Genomic DNA, 19,451 nt, shown 5'->3' with positions numbered 1-19,451 from the left:
TCTTCAATCAATGGTGTTGCGAAAATTGGACAGATACATGCAAAAAAAAATGAAATTTGAACACCAACTTACACCATACACAAAAATAAACTCAAAATGGATAAAGGACTTAAATGTAAGATGGAAACCGTAAAAATAGTAGAGGAATCCAGAGGCAACAAAATGTCAGACATATGCTGAAGCAATTTCTTCACTGATACAGCTCCTAGGGCATTGGAAACTAAAGAGAAAATAAACAAATGGGACCACATCAAAATAAAAAACTTCTGCACAGCAAAAGAAACCATCAACAAATCAACAAACGACAAGTGCTGGAGAGGATGCGGAGACAAGGGAACCCTCGTGCACTGCTGGTGGGAATGCAGACTGGTGCAGCCACTGGGGAGCACAGTATGGTGTTTCCTCAAAAAACTAAAAATGGAACTCCCATTTGACCCAGTTGATCCCACTTCTAGGAATATATACCAAGAAACCAGAAACATCAACCAGAAAGGATATGTGCACCCATATGTTCATAGCAGCACAATTTACCATAACGAAGATTTGGAAACAGCCTAAGTGCCCATCAGCAGATGAATGGATTAGAAAATGGTGGTACATCTACACAATGGAATACTATGCTGCTGTAAAAAAGAAGGAATTCTTACCATTTGCAACAGCATGAACAAAATGATTCTTGATGTTTGTGACTCCATTGCTTTGCATTATCAGCAGTGCCTGGACCAGAACGGTCATCAGTTTGAAAACAGGCATTGACAAAAAAATTACTCATTTCTATAGATTCTTTTAAATTTTGAAAATGAACAGAATGTTAATAAATACTGACTTTATAATCATTCAAAATGTGTATACATTTTGGGGGGACACTATTTTTTTCATTTAAGTATATTGAGTATACATTCTAATTGTAGTTTCAGTTGTACAATATATATAGATGTAAGAGCAGAACTGCACTCAGCTGCATTCTGCACTCTCCCTATTGGGGATCAAGCCTGCAACCTGAGCATATGCCCTGACTGGGAATCAGGAGGATGCTCAATCAACTAAGCCACACCTGCCAGGGCTCTGCCATGTTTTGATTGGATGGTTTTTGTTTGTTTTGTGTGTTTTTGTAATTGAATTCTATGAGTTTCCTATGTATTTTGGATATCAACCCCTTATCTGACATATTATTTGCAAATATATTCTCCCATTCAGTAGTCATCTTTCCATTTTGTTTATGGCTTCTTCTGTTGATGGCTTCCTCTTTCGTGCAGAACATTTTTTCTTTTTCTAGTTCCTCTATGTGTAAATTTAGATTGTTTAATTGGAATTTTTCCTACTTCTTGAGGTAGGCCTGCAGAGGTATGAACTTACTTCTTAAAAATGGCTTTGCTGCTTCCCATAAATTTTACAAAGTAGTTTATTTTTATTTGTCTCAAGGTAGTTTTGATTTCCTCTTTGATCCATTGGTTATTTAGTAGCATATTGTTTAGTCTCCATATATTTGTGTTTTTCTAAATTTCTTCCCATAGTTGATTTCTAGTTTCATACCATTGTGATCAGAAAATAAGCTTGATATAATTTTAATCTATATTGTTGTTCAGAGTCTGAACAACATTTCTAGAGATATTGTGTATGGGGTTGAAGTGTGCTGCTTATGAGTTGAGCTCTAAGGGGCTGTACCTCCCGAGTTATCTCAACCTTGTTATGTGTCTTGGTTTCTCTCCCTGGCTGTCTGATACAGCCATGAGGACTTGGAGCTCTGGGTAACCATAACCAACCTTTATGTGCTCGTCTCTGAATGAGTCCATCATTTAATTACAGTTGAGTTCGAATTCCCAGTGTGGCTTCCCTATGTTGTGAGGGATACCCTCTGCAAAGATTCTTAGTCATCTAAGAATCCCAGATTCGAGCTGGAGGAGGAAGTGACCCTTATCTTTAGAGTTGACAGAGTTCAGGTTCTCACTTATCCAGCAAAAGGTTTTGTTCAGACTCTCAGAAAGCAATTCCAATTGAAATGCAAAAGTTAAAAACCAGCCACCCATTTTTTTCTCCTGTCCTGAGTTCTCAACTCTTATCTTTAGCCTGGATTCTCTCAACCCTTAACATTTAGCTCCACCTTGAGGATTTTTCCAAAACAGCTCAAATAAAGGCAGGGCCTCTCACCTTAAAATAGGAGGTCCAGAATTCCAAGAAAAACTCACCCAAGTCCACCTGATACAGAGCAAGGAGCTGGGGTGGGACACAGTGGGCCCCTGCTGGTACCAGGCACAGGCCCGGGGCTGCAGGTGGTCCTGGTTAGGCTTCTTGAGCCAAACTGACAACAATTGCGAGGAAGCAAAAGCTCAGTGGATTGAGTACATGTGCCAAAAAAAGGAGATATTTTATACCTCCAGATTCAAAAGAGAAGACATGAGGGGTTACATGGAATTCATTGGTGATAGACTAGGAGGCGGGAGAAAGTAAAGTGGGGAAATCTCCGGGATTGGATTAAAAAAACAGACATATACGTATTTTACATTGGTGGGTACAGGCTCCTTAACAGTTCACATTCATAGCACAGAGGGATGGTGTGCAGGAGGACAAGGGAGCAATGAGGGGCTGGGGTCTCATGCTCTGATGGGGTGTTGTGCCCTGAGGAGTCGGGAAAAGGGGGTTACTATGACATTCCAAAGGTCTGTTATCAGGACAGTAGACAGGCTCAGTTGAGGTAAAGGTTGACCTTTGTCTGGAAAGAGACTGGCCTAGGACGTGGCCACCCTCCATGACTTGCTTTTAGTCGGAAGTTTCAGTATCAGACCATCCTGTGTAGTTACTTTGGCTCCGAAGTTGTAGGCCTCCCCTGAGCCAGTCAGGGTTAGCATGTGGCCCCTTTCTGTCCACACTGCCTTTCTGTCCATTCCTGTTTGCTTTATATACTTGGGTTTCTCTATGTTGGGTCCATAGATATTTACAATTGTTATATATATGCTTTGTTGCTTAACACTGTTATTCTTACACCATATCCTTCTTTGTCTCTCTTTACATTCTTTGTTTTAATTCTTTGTTTCACATTGTCTGATAGGAGTATTGCTACCCCAGCTTTCCTTTCATGTCTGCTTGCATGGGGTAGCTTCTACCCTTCACTTTCAGTCTATGTGTATCTTTCCGTCTGAGGGGAGTCTCTTGTAGGCAGCATATAGATGGGGTGTTTTCTTCATCCATTCTGCCTTTTGATTGGAACATTTAGCCCGTTTACATTTCAAGTTATTATTGATAGGTATGCGCTTATTAACCTTTTGTTAACTGTTTTTGTTCTCTGCCTGTCTCCTCTTGATATCTTTCCTTTCCTTTGGATTTGTTGGTTTTCTGTAGTGTTTTGGTTGGGTTCCTTTCTCTTTACACAATATTTTGTGTATTTTTGTAGGTGTTTGGTTTGTGGGTACAATGATATATCCATCTCTATCTATAGCAGTCTTTTTTAAACTGGTAGGCATGTAAGTTCAAACGCATTTTAAAAGCACTACATTTTTACTACCCCCTCCATCCTTTATGTGTTTGAGATCATTTTAATAGATTTTTTTGTTTTGTGTGTCTCCTATTTATTGTAGTTATAGTTAATTTTGCTAGTTTTGTCTCTGAAATTCCTATTAGCCTTTTTTTTTAAATGTCATTCTCATCCGAGGACATGTGCCCTCCTCCAGCTGTGGCCTTGCTTGGGGAGTACTGTGATATATACATGCCCTCCTCCAGCTGCGGCCTTGCGTCAGCAGTGCTGTGATATATGTATATGTCCTACTATTCTAACTCTAACGGCCACCAAAGAAAAGATTTCAATGTTAGTGCCACTTGCTAGGCAAAGCTGAGGTCACTTACAGTGGGAATTCACTAGTTTTCATTGCACTCCCCCAGGAATCCTAGTTGCGTATGCTCTGTATTTACCTTGTAAGTGGCTAGCTCTAATTAGCTGCCATTGTGAAAGCTCGGTCTTGGCACAGCCGTTCATTAGAGCAGCCACAGAACTGGCCTCTCCTCCTTTAGTTGTAGCTCATTTGAAGTTGAATACGATTGGGTGTTTATTTATAGAAATCAGAGTCTCTCATAACAAAGCTTTGTTTTCACAGAGTGACTGTGTCAAAGGCAGCCTCAGGCCATACCTTGCAGTGTCTAAACACCAAGTGAGACTATTGTATGAAGCCAGGCCTGAGCGGCAGTGAGGGCAGGGCATTACCTCTTGGTCTGGGAGTGAGAGGGCAGTGGCAGTTAGCAACCTCCTGAGTGGGAAGGAAGGTAAGGTGGTCTGATAAACAAAACTTCTAAAGTGGTCCCCAGAGATGTCCTGCCCTCGTCCAGCACCTGCCCCGTGCGGAGGTGTCACTCCATGACCACCTGCTGTTGATTGAATGGAATCCCGTGAGCTCCATCAGAGATTGCAGGCAGGAGGGGGCTTGAAGATGGCGAGGGGTTGACTGACGGGGAACGAGGGCGGCCGGCTGACAGCCCCAAGGAGACTGGTCCTCAGCTGTAAAGCGGCAAGGAGTTGCGCTCTGCCAACCCCTGCATGAATGTGGAGCTGTATCCTTGCCCACAGCCTCAGAGGGGGAGGCCCGAGCAGCGGACCCATCGCAGGCACAGACGTACATCTGTGTAGTTTTCCTCCTCTGAGTCTGTGGTACTTGGTTCCACAGCAATAGGAAGGTGACCCGGGCAGACGCTCTCCGCAGAGGGGGGCCTGTCCTGGCAGCCCTCGGGCCCTCGCCTCCGACCTCCGACCTCCATCCTCCATCCTCCATGCTGATGGTGGGAGGCTCTCTTCATTCAGCCACATTCCTTTGCTTATTTTGATATATTGCATTTTCTTTGTAGAAATACAGACTTTCCAATTATTTTGACCATGACCTTTCATAAGAAAAGTAGCTTTTACATCGAAACTCAGTTCACTCACACATAGAGCTGGAAGAAATATTCCCTCCAAAGACTTAATTCTTATGATGTCAGATGTACTCTGGCATTTTCTATTTTATTTTGTGTGTTTTTTAAATGTAGGTCATGACCTACTTAATTTCTTTACCGGTTTCCCAGAGTTGGAAAATCATTACAGTTGGTTGTGCTTTTCAGTTTTATTTTACTTCCTAAACTTTCAAATGCATGTTATTTTAAAAAGGAGTTTGTGTTGAGGCAATACCTGTGCGTGGTTCATGTGTAATGGTGGAAAGGGGGCCTGCTCCCTCCATGTTTCAGAGGGACCGCCATCGGGCCTTGATAGACACGCCCAGGCCAGCGGTCACGGTGGCCCTCCCCCTGCCGGTCCCTCCTCATAGCGCTGGGCCCCAGGATGCGCCCCTCTCCTCATGACTGCCTGCATTCCTCTCCATCAACGCACCTGTATTAACTCAGTCCGTCCCCAAGCCCCTGGCCCGTGAGGTAATGCCAGCCCTTTGCTGCCATGTGTATGAGGACAAAATCCTAAAAGAAGAATTGCTCTCTGTGTGTGCACGTTGGTAATTCTGAAGAAGCTGCCATTTTATGGTGACTCACCAGTTTGGTTCCCACCAGCAGTGTGTAGGCATGCCTGCTTTCCCACACTTGGCAACACAGGTATTATTTGATTTTTAAAACACTTTTTTTGTTGATGATGATGTATGTTGTTGTAGTTTTAATTTGCATTTCTCATCATGAGACAAGTTAAGCATCTTTTCATGTTGCCCTGTACTTCCCATTTTCCTATTAAGTCCTTGAGCTGATAGACTGTAATTTGAGACCAGTTGTGAACAGGAGGCCTGTTGCCTCGCACCCTCCTTATCCAGTCCCTCTCCAAATTCTCGTGGCTTCAGAACAAACAGATCAACCCGACCGTATCTGTGGCCCTGCCCCTGTTGGGGTGGGCTTTTGTTAAGGGCCTGGGACTTCAAATGCTTGCAGCAGCTTTGCTGGCGAAGAAAAGCACCCGTGGTGGTGTGAGGAGAGTGAGGAGGTGGTGGGGAGGGAGGCTGGGAAGGAACTCGGGAAGGGAGCTAGAGCTGAATGCAGCCTGCAAGGTGGCCTGTCCCGCACAGACCTACAGGCTGCCTGGTAGGTCTGTTCCACGGCCTTGCATCCTCGAAGCGGGAAGCAGAGAGGGAGAATGCCGCCTTCCCTCCGAGGATATGGGGAAGGTTTCTTTTCCTTACACGTTTTCGGCAGCCTGCATGGACATCTTTAAAGCGGTGCGTCTGAGGGACTTGAGTACAGCGAGGCAAAGGCCTGAGTCTTCTCATTCTTAGAAATCAGATCCACGGGATTTAGGCCCAGACAGAATCCAGAGGTTTGTTTTGCCAAACTGATTACGACATCTTAGGAAGAGGGGATTTTTGTGAACGTGTTTGTCCTGAGATTGCTTTACGTTCCTGTCCTGACAGAAAGCCTCTCAGATGAGAGCCCCCCCCCCCCCCCCAGAACGTGAGGAGCGGAGCCTGCTTCCTCCGCACGTTGCATTGTCTTGTCGGGACGCGCCCCCCTTTCACCAGGAGTAGTCCTGGTCTGGCCCTTGTGGAGGAAGAGGGTGCTCCCGAGTGGGTGAGGCACAGACGCCTTTTCTCCGAGCCAGCACTGTCCCCATGCACCCTGCCTCCCCCATGCACCCTGCCTCCCCCATGCACCCTGCCTCCCCCATGCACCCTGCCTCCCCCATGCACCCTGCCTGCTCCAGGGGGCTGCCTGCTCCGGGGAGCTGGCTGCTCGGGGGTAGGGGGAGGGAGCTGCCTGCTCCCGGGGTAGGGGGAGGGAGCTGCCTGCTCTGAGCCTCCGGCAGAGCCTGCTGGCCCTTGCTGGACTTGACCTTGGCAGTTCGACCCTGGAGCCGTAGGTGAAGCTGTCGCTTCTCTCTTGTGCCGTTGTTGCAGGCGGTGTTTTAGGTCCTCGTTGCAGGTTGATGGATTTTACTGGGCGTGAGACCACGCAGCTCTTCAGGTGCTTAGCTGCGCTGGTGGGCATCCACAGTGGACTGGTCCTAGCTCAGCCTGTGCTCCTCTTCAGCTGCAGGCAGGAGGAGCCCCTCCTGGGAGCGGGGATGCCTCACAAATCCTGCTGCTTCTCACTCTTCCTGGAGAAGGAGCCAGGAAAAGGCATTTGTTGGCTTGTATTTATGTAAAACTACAGGAAGTAGATTTTTAAAATTTCCTTGAACCCTCATGATCCAACACGAAGAGAGACTTTTTTCTGTCACTGGAGCTTGTGGTTTGGACATGTGCTGAGGCGCCTTGGGATGTGCTGTGTGGGACAGGAGAGGGTGAAACCAGGGCCAGGCATGGATGGGGGCGCTCTGACTTCCTGTTTCCTAATGAGCAGGGCGAGGGTCCAGGGCTGCAGCCGCCTCCCAGGCAGATGCTCTCTCCAGTGCAGACGGGCCGGTGCGCTCACCGCGGGACCTGGTCCTGTCACAGAGTGGACCTCCCCACACAGGCTTTGTTCTGCTCTGGGCTCTCCCTCCCCTGCCTCCCGGGCCCCGAGCATGGGCGTGTGAGAGTTACCCCAGACTTCCCATCCGGCCTGGACCACTGGAAGGCCAGCAGGAGTGAGAGGCCACAGTCTCTGATTTCAGCTTCCTGTCTGAGGCCTGCCCCCTCCCAGGACCCTGACCCTGGGAGGCCTCATTCTCCAGATAAGACCCCACTTTCCTCCCAGATGGATCGTCTTCCCTTCAGGATGCAGGGAGGTACACATGGTTTCAGGAGACTGTGTCCTTCTCTCACAGGTAACTGATAACCAGGCAACTCCCTGTCTTCTGGGAGAGCCGGGCACCTCCCATCCCTTAGGGCAGTGGTTCTCAACCTCCCTAAGGCCACGGCCCTTTCATACAGTTCCTCATGTTGTGGTGACCCCCAACCATAAAATTATTTTCGTTGCTACTTCATAACTGTAATTTTGCTACTGTTATGAATCGTAATGTAAATATCTGATATGCTATATGTGTTTTCCGATGGTCGCGACTCACAGGTTGACAACCGCTGCCTTAGGGGAAGGGGAGGGACATCCTGTACCTCAGTCTGAGCCACTAATCTTGACCCAGCCACATAGCGAAAGGAGAGCTGACCTCACGCCATGAGGGGACGATGTGGATGTAGCTGGACGCTCCAAAGTCTGCTGAGAGAGACCCAGTGAGACGCTCACTCCTCTGCAGTGCAGTGACCAGCCGTGGCCTCTGTGGTGGCCTCTAAGACGATGCTCACTTCCCTGCAGTGCAGTGACCAGCTGTGGCCTCTGTGATGACTCACTCCTCTGCAGTACAGTGACCAGCTGTGGCCTCTGTGACAACTCACACCTCTGCAGTGCAGTGACCAGCCCATGGCCTTTGTGATGACTCACTCCTCTGCAGTGCAGTGGCCAGCTGTGGCCTCTGTGACAACTCACTCCTCTGCAGTGCAGTGACCAGCCCATGGCCTTTGTGATGACTCACTCCTCTGCAGTGCAGTGACCAGCTGTGGCCTCTGTGACAACTCACTCCTCTGCAGTGCAGTGACCAGCCCATGGCCTTTGTGATGACTCACTCTCCAGTGCAGTGACCAGCCCATGGCCTCCGTGGTGCATTTCTAGTCTTGCCCACCCAAACTGAACAGAGCTGGTCACCTTAGAAGTAAAAGAAGGGAGCGAGGCATTCAAGAAGGCCGCCTGCCTCAGGCTGGGTTAGGACTGAACGTCAGAGAACAGGTTTTTGGAGTTGGGGACCTTCGTGTAGCTGCCCTCAGCCCCTTCCCGAGTGAGTGGCCGGAAGGCCCTGTGCTCTGAGTCTCCACAGCAGAGCCGGCGCTGTTCCCGGCCGGGCTGGGGCAGAGGCTCCCGAGTGAAGCCTGGGATGGCTGCCGGCCGGTGGCCCTGCAGTGGGAAGGCAGCAGCGTCATGTGCACGCAGGTTCTCATTTTCCTTTGGGGAGAACAGGGACATGGTGACAGGTTATTCGAGGGCGTCGTTTCCAGTCTCCAAATAAATTAAACATTGGAATCTTAAGAACTTTGACTAGTAATTCTTTCAAAGAAAACATACTCAGTGCCCATATGCACATTCTGTTAGGAAGTCAGTGCGGCTTCTCGGACAACTCTGAAGATGTGCACATTGAGGAATCCGCCGGCTTAGCAGGCCTCAGCTGGAGAATTGTGGACCAGAGTGGGACTCCCCAAAGGACCAAGGAGCAGGGCTGAGGGCCACTGAATGTCCTTGGGAAGGCGGAGAAGTGACGTGGGCTCGCTCTCGATGACAGACCATAGTACAGCTGCCCCGTATCATCGGGCGTTGCATCCATGGCTTTCACATCTGCAGATTTAATCAACTGAGGATTGAAAATATTCAGGGAGGAAAGGCCCAGAAAGTTCCCAAAAGCAGACTGTGAATTAGCCATGCACTGAGCACTACCCTGGTTCCATGCAAAAGGAGTGAGTCACGTGTGGGCACACCCGCTCTAGGCTATATGCAAATACAGGTTATATGCAAATGCTACACTGTTTTATATAAGGGACTTAAGCATCTGTGGCTTTGGTATCCATGCGGAGTCCTGGAATTAATCCCCAGAGACCCAGGGACAACTGTACTGTTTTCCTGTGGTTGCTTGGGGTGTGTGGAGCAGGTGCTCGCCCGGGTTGTCCTAAGGAGCGAAGCGTGCATTTCAATGCAGGTGCATGGTGCTGTGAGGGCCTGGGAACTAGCAAGGGCACCACAGGCTGGCGTGGGGGGCTGCAGGACCCTTCTGTGGTGGTTTTGTATCCTCGGCCACACTCCCTTCTGCTCTCTCTCCTTCCATGTCTCCTACCACTGTGGTGTCTCCTCACCCTCCTAGATCTTTTCTCTAGTTTGGGCTTATTCACGACCTTTCGGAGCCCCTGCTCTATCTCATGACCTCCTGGTACAAGTTCTTTCAAATTTAAATTTTCTCTCTTATTTGTTTTGATGAGAACTCCCGGGAGCATTCTGTGCTGGACCCCTGGCTGCTCTGGATCTGTGGACCGGTGGCCCTGTTGGCTCCCTCTGTATGAAGAGCTCTGGCTGGGCAGCACTGTTTGTGGCCCCACCTTGAGGTGGTGAGCAGGAGGGGGTGCCCACGGCCTATGGGCCTCGATCAGGGAATCCAGGACTCGCTGGCGGGGAGCAGGTGCCCCAGTGATCACATGCAGTTCTTTTGCTTTTGCCACATGGAGATGTGCCCGCAACCCAGGTACATGCCCTTGACCGGAATCAAACCTGGGACCTTTCAGTCCGCAGGCCGACGCTCTATCCACTGAGCCAAACCGGTTTTGGCAGTACCGGTTTCTTGACCTGTGTATGAACTAATGACACTCAGATGCTTAGGAAATAAACGACTGTGAATCTTCGGATCCGTGGTGCTGCTCCAGTCTCAAGTATTTCTTGGCTACACTTTTACCCACATTCAAGAAAAGAGAGCTATTTGATTTGTTCTGTCCCAGCTATGGGGACCTAGTTCATGGTACTCACTGAGCAGGAGGAACTAGCAGACATGTCCCATTCGGATGGAGAGGGGCTCAGGGTCCTCTTTACTCTCCCGGAAACTGATGGAGGTGTGTCGTTGCAGGTCGGGGGTCCTCCGCTGGTGCTGGCTCCCGTGCCCGCCTTCTCTCGCTCTTCTGTCACACCTTCCAGTCAGGACATCTGCAGGTAACACCCTCTTCAGATGCTACAGTGGCTCGTGTCACCCCAGAAGTACGCGATAGTGTCCACAGTTCTCGGTGTTTTATTCGCTTGGTCAACACTGTGCTTTGCTCTAAACAGTCGACCCCGTTCTGTGTGCTGTTTGCTCACCAAGTTACACGAGTCTCATTTCTTCACTTGTATGTCTGTTCTCTTTAAAAATTGTTTTCACTTCTGTGTTTTATCCCACTGTTCTCTGCATGCAGTTCCAGGGCAGTGTGTTCTGAGTGTTGTCACCACAGCCCCATGCAGGCTGCTGTTGTCCTGAAAGCGGCTCGGGGCCCGAGCTCTCTGGCGCCAGGGCTCACAGTGACCGTGCTCTGTGCAGACACACTGCCCGCGCCACCGAGGACCCCCGGCGGCTCCGAGTGGGCCCCAGCCGTGAAGCCTGCTCAAAGCAGCAGAGCCAGAAGGACGCTCAAGTGCTCCAAGTCCCTGAACGATGTGGGCGAGAAGGCCCAGGACAGTGTGGGAAGCTTTGGCTATGTGGAAAGAACGTGCTCTGAAGGGAAGTTGATACTCTCTCCAGATCCGTGTCTCAGAATTAACAGGTTCCATCATAAACAGAAAAGAACTCTGAATTGCAAACCTCTTGGCCATTCCAAACATCCTTGTGTTCCATCCCTATTTGCCAATCGCCCAGCTGCCTCAGAGGTGGAGGGTGGCAAGGGGGGCATGCATGTCCCTCTTCTGGAAGAGAAAGCAGATGAGGAGGCCGTTTCCAGAAACCGGCGGCTGCTCAGGTACCTGTTCTCCCTCTCGCGTGGCTCGAGCGCCAGCAGCCTGCACAGGTTCCACGAGCTGGAGAGCGGGGCGGCCCACCTGCGCAGCGCCAAGTCCTCCAGCGGGCTGGCCGGCAGCGCGGGCTTCTGCTCTGACGACATGGGAGATGACGACGTCTTTGAGGACAACACATCCGCAAGATCGAAGAGGAAGGCCCTGCGGGCACCCCTCTGCTCCGTGGAGAAGGACAGTGACCTGGACTGTTCCTCTCCCCTCTCTGAAAAATGCCCCCCCATCTCTCCCGTGTCCACGTCAGGGGATGCCTGCAGGTTGGTTTGCCAGGAACCACCATTCTGCCCGTCTCTGCTCCCACACCTGTGTAGCCTCATCTTGCTTTTAATATGTGAAGTTTCAGGAGAACCAATTAGTAGGCAATGGTAGACAATTGTGGATTAATAGTTTCTCCAGAAGAATGGAGTGTTGATACCATTTGGAAAACCAATTTCTATGATATGGGTCCCAAGATAGTTTCACAGACGATAAAAGAGGAAGAAGCTACACATATTAAAGGTCAAGCTGACTTTGCATAAGGAAGTTGGAAGAAAGAAAGTTTTCCGGCTTGATGGTCTAGAGTCCAGGGCTGGCTGTCCTCCCCGCCTCATTGTTACCCCTTGTTCCACCTACAGCATGATGTGCATGGGAGAGGCTGTCCTTCCTTCTGTTTAACTTGGAGGCAGCCGCCTCTGTCCAGGTCCTAATTCCACTGCCCACCTCCACCTCCTCCCATGTCAGCAGCCTGGGCGGAGATAATGCCCCCCCAAATCTTTCAGAAAGCACTTTTTATCACCACTCTAAGCCTTCCCCATCCTAACCTTTCCCAGTCGCCCTCCTGAGGGCCAGCCATTATCAGTTCTGACAATTGGATCAGAAAGAAACAGCTGAGAGCCGGGCCAGGGCCAGCCGCTCCTTCCGGGCTGGTGTCTCTGCTCCTCAGCGGCTGGGAGGACCCTGTTTCTCAGAGGTCTGTTTAGTTTCTCAAGGTTAGTAGCTCGATCCTGTTGCATGTACCCTGAACCTTTCAATATAATAAATGCTTTAAAATTCCCACTTATTGCTGTGAGTGGTCCTACAAAAAGAAATGAACCTGCAGCCCCTCAGAATGTCCTGAGTCCAGGAGAGGTGCCGAGATGTCCCTGCTCACCCTGACGGAACTGTGGTTTGGAGGTGAGGTCAGTGGTGATAGTGAAAAAGCAGATCCCACCATCTTTCAAATCACTGGTACTTTTGGAAGGCTGATTTTCTTTTACACAGAAATTTTTTCCTAATTTAACATCGTAAGTTCTGGAAGATACTGCCCGGTTGCCTTAAATGTGTCTTTCAGGGAAGTTCTTACCCAGAGTGACTGCTGTGTCATTTCTTACACCAGTTCCCCTCTCGTGCCCGGTGCCCAGACGTGTGGGTGCAGTTAGCTAGAGGTGCTTAGTTTGCAGTCATTGTCCTCGCTCTTGTCTGTCCGTGTCTGTGCTTGTAGTTGATCCTATGATGTTTGTTTCTGAGCGTTTTCTTGGGGGAATGGCCCTGGCACCCTGTCGTCAGCCCCGCTGGTAATGCCTGGCTCTCCTTCCTGCGCCCTAGGATCTGCCACTGTGAGGGGGATGACGAGAGCCCTCTGATCACGCCCTGCCACTGCACGGGGAGCCTGCACTTCGTGCACCAGGCCTGCCTGCAGCAGTGGATCAAGAGCTCCGACACGCGCTGCTGCGAGCTCTGCAAGTACGAGTTCATCATGGAGACCAGGCTGAAGCCGCTGAGAAAAGTAGGTGGACGGGCCCGGGTGCGGCCTTGCCCGGATGAGGCCCGAGTCCATGTGTGTCCATTTCTGTGAGGAGGGGCGGTGCGCACGCTCGGTGGCGGCGATCACCGTTTCTGGTGCTGGTTCCCAAGTCCCTCCTCTCAGTCGTCACGTTTTCTTTTTGTTTCCAGCTGAGACTGCGTGCTCACCTGTCAGTCATTTGGTCCTTGACCTGTCTCGTGACATTTTAGCCAACATTTAACTTTCTTTGTGTTGAGTCTGTATGCCTGGCCTCCAATTAGAACTGCAAATTAGAGATTAGTATCTCCCTGGCACGAAGCACAGCATAACACAGTAGCTTTGTCCTGTGAGAAGGGTTTTAGGTGGGAGGGTGGGCTGGGAAGGCAGGAACCATAGGCGGACAGGACACGGCCCTTGTCCCGGGCCACGGCCCCTCTGCCAGGAGCCTTGCAGGACAAGGCATGAGGTTCGTCTGGAACAACACAAGACTTGTTCGTATCTCAGATTTTATATGGAAATTGACCAGGGAGCCATGTCCTCAGAGAGCAGCACAGGTCAGTGCCGGTTAAACGCTAACTCACGCCAGGCACTTGGGGAGGAAGCGTGCGCTGGGAGCTGGGGCTCGGAGGGGAGTGGTAGCATCCCAGAATGTTGGGGTGTCAAAGCAGCTCTGGAGGGTCAGTAGGATTTGGAGGTGAAGTGAAAGGTGAGGTGAGCACTCAGGGGAGAGAGAGGCTTGCACTGAGTGTGCCTTAGGGAACAACAGGAAATCAGGGAGTAGGGCTTGGGTTAGGAAAGCAGCCAAAGGAAGGAGCCAGGCACACATTTAAAGTGATCTCAGGCACCTCCAGTCCCCGGGGCCTGCTCTACCGGAGTCTCAAGAGTCAGGCGCTTGACCAAGATCGAGGGCCCTGCGGCTCTGCTCTGGCCTCTCCCCACAGAGCATCTGCAGAGGCTGTGAGGCTGGCAAGGGCACCTGCTTATTCCTTGTTCTCTTTCTCTACCTTTATGTGTTCTCTTCGCGTTTGGAAACCGATAAATGAAAAAGGAAATCTGGCTATTTGGAGTAAATTAATGCGTCCCTAGAGGAGATGGGACTGGCAGAGACTGCGTGTACCAGGAGCTCTTAGCGTCGATTCATGCTGTTGCTGCCAGAGTAGCAGAGGAGCAGAGGGAGCACCTCCTGCGTCACCCTCCCGTGTGGTGTGACCCATCACGGTGTGTTGTGGCGTCATCACCCTCTGCTTCCCTCGCCCACGCTGGTCAGCACGCCAGGGAGACTTACAGTGTGCCGCCTGGGTCTGGGCCAGCAGGCGGTGTTGGTCGGGACTGGAACCAGAGACTCCCTGACCAAGCACTGCTGTCTGGTCTGCTGGCAGGATAAGCAGGCAGCTGCGGGGTGTAGCTCCCAGCTCATCTCGATGCCGGCCTCTTGCCATTGCACAGGGAGTTGTCCGCTGACAGAATACCAGTACCAGGTGCCTGATTAGAGCCAACTGGCTTAAAGAGAATGACTTTGGGTATCGAGGGGTATTCAGGTAGTTGGGGGGGAGGGGCAGCTCCCCCATCTCCAGTGCTCTCACCCCCGTAGCCTGCACTGAGTCAGACCCCGTCTGTGTGTTGTCTCTGCAGTGGGAGAAGCTGCAGATGACCGCCAGCGAGCGCAGGAAGATCATGTGCTCGGTGACGTTCCACGTCATCGCCATTACCTGCGTGGTCTGGTCCTTGTATGTGCTCATCGACCGCACCACCGAGGAGATCAAGCAGGGGCAGGCGACAGGTACGTGCCGGCGAAGAGGGGGCTCGGCACAGGGGCAGGCGACAGGTGGGTGCCGGGGATGAGGGGGCTCGGCACAGGGGCAGGCGACAGGTGCGTGCCGGAGACGAGGGGGCTCGGCATGGGGGCAGGCGACAGGTACGTGCCGGGGACGAGGGGGCTCGGCACGGGGGCAGGTGACAGGTACGTGCCGAGGACAAGGGAGCTCGGATTGAGTGTGACTCCAGGTTGTTTCATTCCTGGGTTTCTGGTAGGGGCACCAGCGGTAAGGCAAGAGCCATCCTGTTGGGATGCCCCTCTTGCTTCTTGCTGTGAGCGGTTTCTAAGGTCCAATCAGAAGAGAGGCCTTCACGGAGGGAGAGATTCTCCATGAACTGCCCCCTCGAAGGGCAGGATGAAAAGGAATGGCCCCTCCCACTCCTCCTGCAAGGGAGCAAACTTCGATGAGCTAAGAATCCGTGGGTTATAAGAAGTTCCTGAGTTGTGTTTTATCTCTTCAGATCTTAAATAATGTCAGCTGACAGGCTAACCCAGTGTTTCCTTTCCAGGAATCTTAGAGTGGCCCTTTTGGACTAAGTTGGTGGTGGTGGCCATCGGCTTTACGGGCGGACTTCTTTTTATGTACGTTCAGTGCAAAGTGTATGTACAATTGTGGAAGAGACTCAAGGCTTACAACAGAGTAATCTATGTTCAGAACTGTCCAGAAACAAGCAAAAAGAATATTTTTGAAAAACCTGCCCTCTCGGAGTCCAACTTTGAAAATAAAGATGGGCGTGGAGTCTGCCATTCCGACACCAACTCCAGTTGCACAGAACCCGAGGACGCCGGAGCGGAAATCGTCCCCGTCTGAGCGGGGAGGGAGCGGCCTTCCTGGTCCACTGCGGCGAAGGGAACCGGTGCCTGCCATCGAGTACCTTCTCCCCCTGCTGTTAGCACAGCCTGGCCAGCGACTGTTGTTGTCGGTGCTCCTCTTCTCCTCAACCCTCCTTGCTGATCTCCTGGGGAGCTCACGGAGGCTGTGTGCCTGGGCACCACTTCCGCAGCAGGCCTATGGGAGGCGGGGAGGGAGGCGGAGCCCGTGACACCAGACGGGGAGCTGGCATGGTCTTGAGCAGAAGGAGAGGATAACTGTCAGGCTGAGGAGGCGCGGGAGCAGGGGGCACCGGGCCCCGAGGTGCAGCTCGCCCGGTCGGCAGCAGGCCCAGCCTGGCTTGCAGCGCTCGGAGTGTCATCACGGAGCGAGGACCCCTCCTCCCGGGAGAGCCCAGAGGTGCTCCCACTGCCCACACTGCCTGCGTCCTCCCCAGCAGGTGGCCGTGGCGCTCTGTACGTGGTGGCAGGCGAGCCACTAAGCAAACAGCACTTTACAAAAGGAGAATCTTTATTTTATGTTTCCAGTAAGACTGGTATTTAAAAGAATGTTTCAGTTGGAAACCTCTTCACTCACGACCCTGACGATCACTTCCATGTTATAATAGATCTGAAGCCCTCTCTGCCTTACGTATTCTAAGAAACATGACATCTCCTCTGTGTCCATTAAAGGGACTTGTGACCATAAAGCAGGACAAGAGGTCTGACGCTTTCTCCAAACATTTCAGGGAATGAATGGATTCTAAATGGCGACTTGAGCATAGGTCTGTGATTTCAAGCCTGTGTTATGACAAGTCTTACAAACATTTCTTTTTTTGTCAACACTGAAAAGAAAGGGCTTATGGGGTCTAAATGAAAAGTGAATAATTAAAACAAAACTGAATATTTAAAAACCATTCCTTTCCAGACAAGCCTCTCTGCCTTGTGCTGGCTTCACACTGAAGAGCAGGCATGCCCACCTGGCCTGGGGGTGCACCCCGCAGGTCTCAGGGACCCCTGCACCTCGGCCAGCTCCTGCTCCAGAGGTGCTGCCCAGGGCAGAGGCAGGCAGGCTGGCTGGCAGCGACTGCCATGGCTCACTGTGTCCCTGCCCTCAGCCACACCCCAGCCCCGGTAGCCTTAACTGGACTGAACAGAGATGATCTTTTTGGGGCCCTGGCCTTGCGATCAGTCTGTTCTGTCTTCAGGGATGCTCTCCCTTCCATTTTTCATACAACAAACAAAACCAGAATCACTACCGTCAAATGGCTTTTGTCCCTTAAACAATCTACTTAAACAGATTTTTAAAATCAGTGTCATGGCCCAGGGACATGGTTAACGCCAGGAGAAGGCGAGGAGGACCTCAGTGCAGCGTGGGTTTGCCCAGGTGCCCACTTTCCCAGCGACTCTGCCTCCCGGTGCCCGCCTCCTTGAGGGAGGGGGCGGAGAGGTGCCCTGACGCCTGGCCTGTGTGCTGAGAGGAGAGCCAGGAGGCCGCAGGGTGTCAGCCCTGGGGAGCGCGTGGAGCAGACTGCCCTCTGCCACCTCCTCCCCCGGAGATCCAACTCGGGGTCCTGGGCTCTGATCTGAGGAGCGGCTCTGCATCACCTTCCTCGCCTGGGCAGCCAGGGCCCCGTCAAGCCCTGCACATGGGTCAGCTCTCCCTCTCACCGTCTCCCAGGCCCCATCCAGCCCAGGCCCGTGTTCACTGTGCCCCAAAGTGCAATTACCCACCCCGTCAGCCTGGGACCGGGTGGACCATTCACTCAGGGTTGCTGAATCCTGGTCATCCCTGGCTTCCCCTTAGGAGCGGCCTCACCACGGCCGTCTCTGTCCCCCTCTGACCGCGGATGAGTGTCAGGTGAAGACAGGTAGGTTTTTAAGTGGGGTCCTGCCCACTCCCCCGAGGGAACGGCTTATGCTGAACTTGAAAAGTGCGGAGACTTCCCACCGAGGGGTAAGTGTGCTCCGGCCCCAGCAGCCCTGGCAGCCTCCCATGAGGCTGGCACCCGTTGTGACAGGCAGGGAGGCGCCCTGTGACACCACTGTGTTGCTCGCACGCCCAACAGGGTTTTACGTGAACCTCCTGCTGCTGTTCAGGAAGGCCCGCCACCCTCTCATCGTCTGCCACCAGGTTCCCCAAGCCCTTCTTCCTCCCCCGAAGGACACACAGTGCTCCCTCGCCGTCTGGGCCTGAGGTCTCCTTGAGCCCTTGCCCCTCCTCTGTCCCAGCTCTGCTCTTCCCGGCCTAAGGGAGGCCTGGCAGCGTGTGCTGTGCTGCCAACCCAGTGGGGACAGCAGAGCTGCCAGGCCTCCCTTCCGTCTCTCACTTGCCCTCTAAGAACTTTGGGGGTTTATCCCCGGTTTCCCCTCCTTTGCACCTGGCTTTACGGGGAGGCGGGAGGCAGCTTTTGGCTGAACCGTATAGAAACGAGGTGAGCTTGCAGGTCTCGGGGCCAAGAGGGCTGGGACCTGTGGGCCTGCAAGGAGGAGACGAAACGGCCCTCGGGGGTCACCACCAGCCTTTATTCCCCCAAAGTTACAGCACAACTCAAGGGGTCTGACTTCTTCGGCTGCCAGCAGCAATTTGGGTTTTGTGCCCGAGTTTAAAACTTTCCTAAAAACTGTAAAAGGCCTCTTCCTACCCCAGGCCTCTAGCATGCCTTCTCCCACTTTTTTCCCTCCTATCCACGTCTGTCAACCGTATGGGTCTAATTTTCAAACCTCGGGTGCACCCTTCCTGGCTACAGGAGTGCAGGCCGCAGGCAGTGGGCCACTTCGAGCCTCGGGCAATGCCTGACGTGGTTGGAGCTCCTGGGCCTGGTGGGCACAGGCCAGCTGCCCGCTGGGAGGCCTGGGCACTGCAGGGCAGACACCCATGATGCTGGGGAGCTGGCCTGATGCAAACACGTTTGAAATAGTTGCCCTTCGGGTCTGATTTGAAATAGGCAGCTTCCACCTCTCGCCCAGGGAAGACCGAAACAGCTCACCACCTATTTAGATGCAATGTTTTTAGAATGTTGATTGTTAATAAAAACCAAATTTCACTGGCCCACGTGGCATAGTTTCTAAAAGGCACTTGGGGAGCTTCTCGTTCTCTGATGTCGAGTTTTGTATCCTTTTGTGTGTTCGCTGTTTCTCAGTATTACCACTTGGATAATCCTCGGGGGTGTCTAAATGCAGCAATAAAACATTTCTTTAAAAAGTGTGGCCATGAAAGTGTTTTCCTGCAAGAGGCGGGATCCTCTGGCTTGCACACCAGGGGCAGAAATCGCGCCCCTGTGGGGGAATCCGCCTCACCTGTCCCAGCGAGGGAGGCCCCTCCCCCAGGTGCTGGTGCTCAGGGGGTGGGCCGTTCCGAGGTGTGGGGACTTGGGAGTGCAGACAGGCAGTTCACACAGGTGCTGGTGTGAAACATCCAGGCTGCACTGAACTCCCCCTGAGAAGTGGGCTCAGATCAGGGTGTGTGGCAGCGTGACCCTTGGAGCAGCCAGTTGCTTAACCAGCCTTACTGTTGAAACAGTTACTAAACCACAGGCCAGCGGAGTAAGAGACCAGGTTTGGGGGGGGGGGGGGGCACTGGCGGTAGCTTAGCTGCATCCCTGACTGATGGCAGCGCCCCAATCCTCCCGTCTGGAGACTGCAGTTTGCTCCCAG

At 52.1% G+C, this 19,451-nt stretch overlaps 1 protein-coding gene across 1 annotated transcript in view; it reads left to right on the top strand.

The window, feature by feature from the left end:
• Window positions 1-19,000, top strand: part of MARCH8 (membrane associated ring-CH-type finger 8) — a 47,411-nt gene extending 28,411 nt beyond the window's left edge. The window contains exons 3-7 of the mRNA XM_006761421.2: window positions 10,517-10,599; window positions 10,839-11,684; window positions 12,991-13,171; window positions 14,801-14,948; window positions 15,494-19,000. Of these exons, the coding sequence (XP_006761484.1) occupies window positions 10,517-10,599; window positions 10,839-11,684; window positions 12,991-13,171; window positions 14,801-14,948; window positions 15,494-15,795 (1,560 nt within the window). The 3' untranslated portion in view covers window positions 15,796-19,000. The remainder of the gene's footprint in view (window positions 1-10,516; window positions 10,600-10,838; window positions 11,685-12,990; window positions 13,172-14,800; window positions 14,949-15,493) is intronic.
• The last annotated feature ends 451 nt before the right edge of the window (window positions 19,001-19,451 follow it).

This window comes from Myotis davidii, unplaced genomic scaffold (assembly GCF_000327345.1).
Source record: "Myotis davidii unplaced genomic scaffold, ASM32734v1 scaffold618, whole genome shotgun sequence".
Lineage (NCBI taxonomy): Eukaryota > Metazoa > Chordata > Mammalia > Chiroptera > Vespertilionidae > Myotis > Myotis davidii.
This window is presented reverse-complemented; position numbering and strand designations above follow the sequence as displayed.